The sequence below is a fragment of the Electrophorus electricus genome, chromosome 26 (assembly GCF_041902795.1).
Source record: "Electrophorus electricus isolate QZ-2024a chromosome 26, ASM4190279v1, whole genome shotgun sequence".
Lineage (NCBI taxonomy): Eukaryota > Metazoa > Chordata > Actinopteri > Gymnotiformes > Gymnotidae > Electrophorus > Electrophorus electricus.
This window is the reverse complement of record NC_137522.1, coordinates 9,512,501-9,521,848: the sequence shown is the minus strand read 5'-3', so window position 1 is coordinate 9,521,848 and position 9,348 is coordinate 9,512,501. Positions and strand designations below refer to the sequence as shown.

At 46.4% G+C, this 9,348-nt stretch overlaps 1 protein-coding gene across 6 annotated transcripts in view; it reads right to left on the bottom strand.

Annotated features, from left to right (window-relative positions):
• Positions 1–67: 67 nt before the first annotated feature.
• tle2b (TLE family member 2, transcriptional corepressor b) overlaps positions 68–9,348 on the bottom strand; it is a 40,176-nt gene continuing 30,895 nt past the window's right edge. For 5 of the 6 annotated variants that reach the window (XM_035523202.2, XM_081708494.1, XM_081708496.1 and 2 more), the window contains 11 exons: positions 8,928–8,981; positions 7,869–8,015; positions 7,455–7,596; positions 6,993–7,162; positions 6,736–6,812; positions 3,492–3,741; positions 3,032–3,279; positions 2,763–2,910; positions 2,451–2,601; positions 2,244–2,320; positions 68–1,768 (listed from right to left, as the gene is read on the bottom strand). In XM_035523202.2, coding sequence (XP_035379095.1) covers positions 1,661–1,768; positions 2,244–2,320; positions 2,451–2,601; positions 2,763–2,910; positions 3,032–3,279; positions 3,492–3,741; positions 6,736–6,812; positions 6,993–7,162; positions 7,455–7,596; positions 7,869–8,015; positions 8,928–8,981 — 1,572 coding nt within the window. In that variant the 3' untranslated portion in view covers positions 68–1,660. The remainder of the gene's footprint in view (positions 1,769–2,243; positions 2,321–2,450; positions 2,602–2,762; positions 2,911–3,031; positions 3,280–3,491; positions 3,742–6,735; positions 6,813–6,992; positions 7,163–7,454; positions 7,597–7,868; positions 8,016–8,927; positions 8,982–9,348) is intronic. The other variant, XR_014120120.1, reaches the window with a different exon arrangement.

Genomic DNA, 9,348 nt, shown 5'->3' with positions numbered 1-9,348 from the left:
TCAAGGTGGTTGAATAATGTCTGTATTTATTTATGGCCACAGTGTTGGAAATCAGGACCACAAACACTTTAAAAGATGAGCACAAGTTTAATTGTCAATGTATGCATGTCTAGTACATCACACAGGAAGTGCTACGGGGGGGGGGGAATATCACAGCTGTGCCTTTGCAAAAAAATGTCCTTGGCCTGGGAGAGAGAGAGAGTACTGGACACTTTTCAGTATGGTAATAAAAGCGTTAGGCAACAGTAGATACAGATATTCCAATAGCATGACGAAGATGATGATACAGCGGAGAAGGTCTGTCTTATACGAGACGCATCGCTCCATCTCTGGGCAGCCATTTATAGAAAGGGAAAAATACACCATACTGTGCATAACAATAGACTGAACCATACACTGTAGCACTATTACTAATTTCCATTTAAAAAAATCATACAGGTTTTCTTGTTTGGAAAGGTAGCAAGCAAAAAATTATTTAAGACCATCCAAAAGATATTTTTGAGATTCTGAGAGAAGCGGTCTGGTTCACAAATCAAAAAAGCAAAACTCTTTAACCAAAAAAAGAACTCTTTAACCAAAAAATCATGCTCCCTGGAGGGTTAGTGGTGCACGGACTGTTCAGTGTGCTTCAAACAGAACAGGGTGAGTGGGCAACCACAGCTCTTTAAATGGTGGGGTACAGCAGGGGTATAGCTTAGGTCCTCTAAGTCTTAAAACTAACCTGAGTTTGGCTGCATGAAGAATGGTTATTTTTATAACATTGTTACAAGTAATGGTTTAAGCTGTTTTCATGCTTTATACCTAATTAAAACATAAGCTTCAGCACTGTAGTGTAGGAATCTGTGGTCAACAGTATTTTTTTAATGAATAAAAAAGTTTTCATGTTGAAATAATCCACAAAGAGCCTTGCGCTCAATTCATGTAAGATGCATGATTTAAGTGGCATGTGTATGAAATAGTCTAGTGGACTTACAATGAAAAATGCTGTTCTTCATTGTGACAAGAAACCCACTGAGAGTTTAACCTGCTCTTCATTAGACTCTGTCAGAGTCTCTCAAGGGAAGATGGAGCTAAAAACCAGGAACGAGAATTCATTTGAGAAATACCTTAAGAGAATGCAACGTGTCACGGATGTGGAGCCGCATCTCAGCCGGGTTCCTCCAGCCCCATCCAGTTCCAGGCCGTGGTTCGCCCATTCTGCAGTCTCTGGTTTAGGGGGGAAGGAACTGGGCGCATTGCCTCTGCCAGTGTTGGACTAACATATCGATTGTCTGCTATCTGTTTTGACGAGCTGCATCTCCCACAGGTTCTTGCTGTCTCTCGTGGGCCTTCTCCTCTCTGCCGAGCTCGTCATCTAGAGACCGTGCTAAGTGTGCCCCCACCTCCCTTTTCTTCATCCATCCATCTCTCTCTCTCTCTCTCTCTCTCTCTCTCTCTCTCTTTCTCTCTCTCTTTCTTCCCCAGAGAAGGAGAAATGGGGCTGGGAAAGGGGGAGTCTGTGGAGGCTCGGGGGACTGTGTGAAATTGGAAGGGGGGGGGGGGTTTGGGGGAGTACCCATGGTTGCCCACGGCAGCCGCCACGGTCACGATCCTGGTAGTGCCTCTTCCTTCATTCGTCCGTTCTTCCATCCATCCGTTTCTGCCTCCCTCCGTCCCCTGCTCAGTACACCACCTCGTACACGGTGGCTTTCTTATCTCCGGAACCTGTGACTATGTACTTGTCATCGGGGGAGACGTCGCAACTCAGGACAGAGGACGACTCCTTGGACTAGAGACAGAGAGAACGTGAACGTGAGACTACCATGCATATGATTAAGCCAAGCAAAAATAACTCGCGGGTTACAACATTGTGTCCATTTATAGTATTAATTGTGTAAACATCTTGTTTGTTTCTTTTCAGCACGCAAGACAATCGTCACCACCGTTTTCGCGTGGAACGGCTACATCTATTCTTCACAGTGCACGGTCTCAACAAACAAGGTCCATCAATCTTGCAGCAGTGCACCAAGGGACTTTCTGACAGTCAAACAAATGATACCCAGAAAGATCGGAAGGGACTGAAAGAGACGTTAGAAATGCAGAGAGCGGTGAGCTAGAGTTTGGGCAGAGGCTGGTGGTGGAGCTGAGAGACGTGGGGAAAACTTAAAAGCAGCTGGCGCGTGGCTGTCTCCTCTCGAACTTGTGAACCTGTGCCCGGCGCCACCCTCTGACTTCTCTCGGCTGCGCTCTGTTTTCCCGCTCACCTGGAAGATGCTGGCTCCATACGGCGTCCTCCACGCGTTCAGCAGATTGTCTTTTCCTGTGCTCACAAACCACTTTCCTGTAGGAATGCAGACACAGAAGAGCTCAGTGGGTGGCATAAAGCACTTCTGCAGGTATTAGGTATGAAGAAGCAGGCAGCAGTGTGCCAGTGCCACCACGGGGCTGGGTGTGTTAGCATTCGCTCGTACCGCAGTAGGCAAACTTGAGTGAGAGCACGCAGCTCTCGTGGAGGTGCAGCTGGTACTTGTCTGGTTTGGAGACATGCAGCACTTCAACATTACTGCTCTCCATGCCCACGGCAAGCCACTCTCCCGTAGGACAGTAGCCCAGGGAGAAGATCTACACACACGCACAAACAACCTTGTGAATGTAAACGCATCCATCTACTCCCTTTTGAGAAATTTCACAAATGAAATTACAGTGGTTGAGTGTGTGTCTGCGAGAACCGCCCTTCCAGCGTAGGGGACACTGTTCTCCGCGACTCTCCGGTGCTCCAGTACCTGGGAGGTGAAGTCGTGTTGCTGGAGCTGTCTGCCCTCTCTCAGGTCCCAGCAGCGCACCGTGTTGTCCAGTCCCCCCGTCCAGAGCTTGGTGCCGTCGTTGGAGATGTCGATACAGCTGGCTCCGTCTGTGTGGCCCTGAAACTGCCTGTGCAGCAGGAGACCGAAGGACAATACACTTAATCAACACAAATGACACCATTATGAGGCTCCAAATGACAAGCTAGACTCTCTGCCATTTTGTTCGTGTAGCTGGTGTGCGTGGCTACCTGACGAGCGTCTGGTTGTGCAGGTCCCAGACGACGATGTTGCCGTCACTGCAGCAGGAGAAGCAGACCTTGTTGTCTGGACTGATGGCCAGCGCGTAACATGCTGGAGCAGAGGACGTCAGCTCCGCCTTAATGCGGGGGGTGGGTGTGGCCAAGTCCCAGATGGACAGAGTGCTGGCTTCACCTCCCACTATCAAGGTCCGCCCATCCGGAAGGAGCTTGCATGAGCGTATATAGTTGTCCCTGTTCTGATTGGATAAACAGACAGGAAAGTATGAATGAAAATGATACATGCTGCCATCATTAGTCTGACTTACACAATAGCTGCTTAATATACATATCGTGCATTAAACATTTATTGATTATACGTTGAATACAACTGCTGTACTCAGTGGCAGCTAGTTAAGTTTCCACCATTTTTTCGCATCTGAAGAGAGTGAGGGTGTGGTGGTGATCTCACCAGGCAGTCGAGTTGGGCCATGGGACTCTTGCTGCCCGGCTGGCTGATGTCCCAGACTTTGACGCATCCTTTGCCCCCGGTGTAGACGTGCCGTGTGGAGGTGCTGATGGTGACGGCGCACACCACCTCCCCGTGGCTGAGGGTGTGGATCTGGCGGGCGTGGCGCGGGATGCCAGGGCCCAGGAGGGCATCGGGGGGGAAGGGCACCGGCTGCATCTGCCCATCCGCACTCACGTGGAACGAGTAGGCCCTGGAGAGGGGGAGAGAGGGAAGGGAGAAATGAAAGAAAAAAGAGAACAAGAAATACAAAATGACAGACAGAAGAAAGAACGAGGGAGGGCAGAAGAGAAAGAGAAAGCGAAGACGTTCGTCCTCTTATGAAACAGCCTTCGGCCAGGTTTGCCAGCACAATAAAGGTGCTCCAGAGAGGAAATCACAACGTATCTCACAATTACTCGCATTCCTTCAGAAACTACGGCAGAACAGACAAAATTCTAAAAAAAAGAGTAAGAACAAACCAGTCTGAAAAGTGCTAATAGTTTAAATCAATAGTAATCATTTCCAGGTTTCTTCATTACTGACACTTCAAAAATGTAACAGCACTTTGAAAAAAAAGGTGTGGTTGTCTGTTGGGTTTAATTAGAAGGACAGAAAGAATGGACAGACATTTAGTGTAAATGTTCATTTAACTATTCTATGCAGACTGAGTGTATTTAAAAGAATCAGAGTAAACCCGAGAACACCTGAATCCTGGAATTCTAACCTGAATCTTGGAATTCTAATAGCCACATAAACAGAACACATTGCTTTTCTATTATTGTTAAATGAGACTCACTTAAGAATGACATTCTTAAGTGAGTCTCATTTAACAATAATAATATAACAATAATAATTCATATAACAATTCATATAACAATAATAATTCTTTCGTTTTGAAAAAAAGGTTGTTTCCATAACATGCTATTTGTCAAGAACTAAGAAGAACCTTTTAAATTCATCCTATGCCAAATACCAACGAGGGGAAAATGAGGGAAAATGACCCTGAAATTTTTTAACTTTAACCATCTTTCATGTTTACTTGAGGTGATGAGGCCTGTAAAATATTTCAGCAGTGGAACAGATGACATCATATGTCATTTAGTTTGCTAAAACAGAGCAACTCTGGAACTGTCCTGCTCACAGGCTTTGCCTGCTGCTTCCCAATTCCTCTGCAACACTGTAAGAACTAATGTAGGCGTTTACATTTATCACCTGCTTCTGACGAACACTTTTTTTAAGAGGTCAGAGCTTTTTTAAGAGGTCAGACCCAGACGTCACGCTAGCTGTGATCACAGGGAACCACTGCTGTGTTAAATCGCTCTCAGATAAAGAATCATTTTGAGAACTTCTTTAACAGGCCATATTTAAAGCAACATTTCAGGTGGACTGATACATGGATTTATGAGATCGCTTCTTACATGAGATATACAGCAGAATGGTAAAGGGGGTTTGTGAAGATTAAAACAGGAGGATAATGGGGGTGTGGACATTTCAATTCTATTTCAATTTACTGTTTGCTTGTTTTCACCAGTTTTGGGAAAAACACTGTTCCATGGTATTCTGTTGATAACAGCACATCATGGCTGGCAGTTGGGTTAGTGATGGAGCTACACTCCAGGTCTTCCATTTCTACCTTTAAAACCCAGCTTTTCTCTCAGCACTTCCAGCCAACAGGTTTGTAAAGCCACCTTGGGTTTTTGTGAAAGGCGCTACATAAATCTAAATAATAATAATAATAATAATAATAATAATAATAATAATTATTATTATTATTATTATTATTATGGACCAATAAGTCACTGGGTTTGACTCTATAGTGAGCACTTGTTAAGCATATCGCAGTAAAGTCATGAGTAACCACATAATCAACACAAACAGCAGCCAATGCATTAAACATACAACTAGCCTACAACTAGTTTTGTATAATACAATCACTCCCGAAAGCTACAGAAGTCTGTAGAGACTGACCAGCATGAGGTCTAATTAATAAGAGGATTCGGATGTCTCACTGGGTGACGTTACTGTTTTAAATTAAATCCTTTGAATCTTTTTTTTTTTTTTTTCTTCACTGCAAGGCCCTGGTCCTCCTTAGAAAAATGTTGTCATTTTCTCCACATGTTCCACTGACCGAGCAGACAGAAGCAGGGTCTCACCTTTCCAGCTTAACTATCAGTCACCGGGGCCGATCAATGCGGCACGCAGGTTCGCGACGCATTTCAGTTCATAATGAGGTCCACTGACGCCGTCGCCCGGCTTGCGTTTGACTTGATTCATCTACTACCACTGGATCAGCGCTTGAATTACAAGTAAGTTTTTTTTATTTATTTATTTTTAAATGAATGCACTGCACGGTGTTTGAAAGCGCTCCGCTGCTGGTTTGTTTCAGACGTGGGTGAAGGTACTCGGGGCCGGTTTGAAAGCGGCGCCGTTGGACGGACGGCATTGCCGTGTTACTCGATTCCCGTACCTCGGGGGCGACGGTGCTGCGAATTTTAGCGTTTTTCCTGTACTAAAAAAAAAAACAAAAAACCCTGATTCATCAGTTGATTAGCAAGCTCTTAGCGAGGTGCCACAAGACACGAAGTCCTGCGGGACTGAAGAGGAGCGCCGTGTTGCCATAGTTGCCATAGTAGCACATCACAGCTTGTGTAGCGAGAAAGGAAACTATAAGAGCAAACAAAGCACTGGAAAGTAACATCTTCCCTACGGCAAGGATGTGGGCATGATTACCCCGCGTCCGTGACAAGGATGGCGCGTCTGAAATGGCGATCGGTTTCAGCCGGTGAGGGAGAGCAGCCGCTTTGTTTTTCAGATCAAAATGTGCTTTTATGGGATCTTGAGCATCTGTGCAACATATTCCAGTTAGTTAACAGCAAGTGTGAGGGAGAAAAGCGAACTGTTGAAAGGTCTTATAGCCAAAAATATCTACGTTCACATCATTTTGACCAAGTGCGTTTGTCTATGTCTACAATCTAATCCACATGCATGTTTGCGTTCAGAAACAGTTTGACAACTCTACGGTACTTATGTGAACACAGCTAGCATCATCCACGAGATCGAGTTCAGACTTGGATTATAAACACGGCAAATGTTAGTTCTGCTTCTGTACAGTAGTTGAGGTGTGATCCGCCCCCAAAGGGCCCAAAACGGAGGGGTGTATAGGAAGAAAGCCTGAAGGGAAGGCCTTAAAAAGGTAGAGACTCACGGCTTGCCCCCGCTGGCACCAGGCAGAGAAGAGGACAGCCCGGCGGGCCTCATGTGTGAGCGTGATTCATACGCCACCTGTAGGACATGAGAAGAAGCGCGGGAACAGGTTAGCCCAGACGACCACTTGATGCACCGCGGGCAGTTGTCTGCAGATGGAATGTCAAAGTAGGCATGATACAAAGCAGTTTATTAAAACATTGTGTGTGTGTGTGTGTGTGTGTGTGTGCGCGCACACGCACGATCGTGTAAATTCACCATTGGGCTGCGTGTGTAGGCGTTGGCTGCTGTACTGATTTGGGGTGAGAGGGTGAGCGATCCCCCAAACCCACCCGGACTGGCCAACTCTCCGTTGAGCCCAGCGTGGGACACCACCCCAAAGTGGGTGGGGTAGGTGGTGGAGGTCATGGACAGAGGACTGCGCAAAGCTGGCAGAAAAATATCACAGTCAGGCAATAAAACATGCAGTTTTCCGTACCATGGCTGAGAATAGTTAGAATATGACATTTCGTCTGACAAAAGCAACTGAAAAAGTTCAGTCACGTGAATGGGTTCTACCTTTTCTTTTCCACAGGGAGAATTTTATTAAGACATTATTTAAAAACTCAAGATTTCAATAAAAACTTTGTGAACACATCAGTTGTCCCAGACCTCACAGCATGTGCATGCAGTCAGCAAGAGGTCAAAGGGCAACTGGAAGTTGGACCAGCGGTCTCTTACCCAGAGGGTCAGCTGAGGACGCAGGCTTGGTGACCAGCCGCAGACAGGAAGTGCTGGGCCCCGGCGCACCGGGCGTAAGAGCCTCACGGTGAGAAGGAGAACTGCTGCCCGACTTGGAGGAAGGAGACTGGCATTTATCTGTCTGCAAAAGAGCAAAATAAAAGTCCTGCATGAAATTACCATTACATAAACCAGGAATGGCCTGGACATGAGACGAACCTCAGATGATAATTCGAACTCTGTTCACCAAAAAGATGACAAAAAAACAGCTATCACATCGTAACACGATCAAAGTTTTATCTTCTAACGGCCGCTGAAAGACAGTTGGGTCATCTTTGCCGAGTCTCTCTCTGACTAAGCGAATGGTCTCTGTAGCCCAGGCGGGGGGTGTTTGGGGGCTATGCTGGGCTGGACCTGTGCTGGATCCTTGCCCTTGCCCAGAGGGGGGCTGGGGGCAGTAGGCGAAGGGGACCGGGGCAGCTCCTTCCTCAGCGTGGGGACTCTGTCCAAGCCATTACCATGAGGAGAGCGGGGGGTACTGCCCACGGGAGAGGACGGGTCCTGGAGACAGAGAGACCGGGAGAGAGACCGAGAGAGAGACACACACAATTGGAGGAAGCCATGGTAGACAGTATTAATAAAATGTATTATACAATAAATTCTATTTCCAGCACACGGCTGACTTTTGTCTGCTATAGCAATGGACACCTATAAGGTTCAAATATCTTGCATTATTAACGGTTTTTGAATAGCTCTTGCTCACACACATTCTCTCGCTGTCTTTCTTGCGTTCTCTGTCTCGCTCTATCTGTCTCCTGCTCTCTCTCTCTCTTTCTCTCTCTCTCTCTCGCTCCCGCTTTCTCACTTCTCTCTCTCTCTCCTCCTCCACTCGCTGATGTTTATCTATTATGCAAGCCTGCAAAAGCGCTCACAGGAGGGTCTGCGTGCCTCAGCGTTTTGTGGCCGCGAGGCAGGTGTCGGAGGGGAGGCTTCAGTGCCGCGCGCGAGGACTTTCGGGGAGGAGGAGCGGAGGATACAGACGAAGCTAATAGCGCAGCTCCAAGCGCTGAAAGCAATCCACCGCGGCCTCGTTAACCCGTCTGAGAAAGCCTTCCGCTAATACGAGTCAGTGGAGAATTGTAATGTGCTTAACCATAATAAAACGTTCTATTTATCGCTATACAGAACGGAGTCAGTAGTTTCTCTGGAGTGAAGCAAGAGCACAAATAATCAAACACACTGAGGGAATCATTGGGAACCTTTGTTTTAATAACTGCGAGTTCACATATTCATTTAAGACCCCAAATACTCACGAAAATAACAAAAATGCTAAGCCTCCTATATGTTCAATACTGGGTGGTGATGTTGGGGAAGAGCTCCAACGTGCTTCAGGTGAGTGTTGCCTTTTTCTGTTCAGAAGAAACTGCCACAGAGAATAAAGAGCTGTGATGGTGTAATGGGTCTGAGGGGTACCTCATTAGACACGTCCACCACTAGGTTGTCTTCACTCTTCTCACCATCACTGTCCTGAGAGAAAGAAAGTGAGGTGGAGTGTGAAACAAGCAAATAAACACAGACAGCAAAACTGACAAACACACACACACACACAATGGTCAAAAGTATCTGGACGCCCATTATTTATTGATTTCAAGTGTATAAGATCAAGCAGACACTCATAGTGTCAAGACAATGAGTCTTGAGGAGCTCAGTGCCTTTAAACTTGATGGTTATAGGACGGCATCTTCACAGAGTTCTGCCCTGGTCACTAGCATTATTATGAAATGGGAACATCTAGACCAAGCAAGAGTTCAGCCACGTAGTGGTAGACCACAAAAACCCACAGAGTGGGTACGGAAGCAAAAAACATCTTCTGTTGGATCACTCACAACAGAGT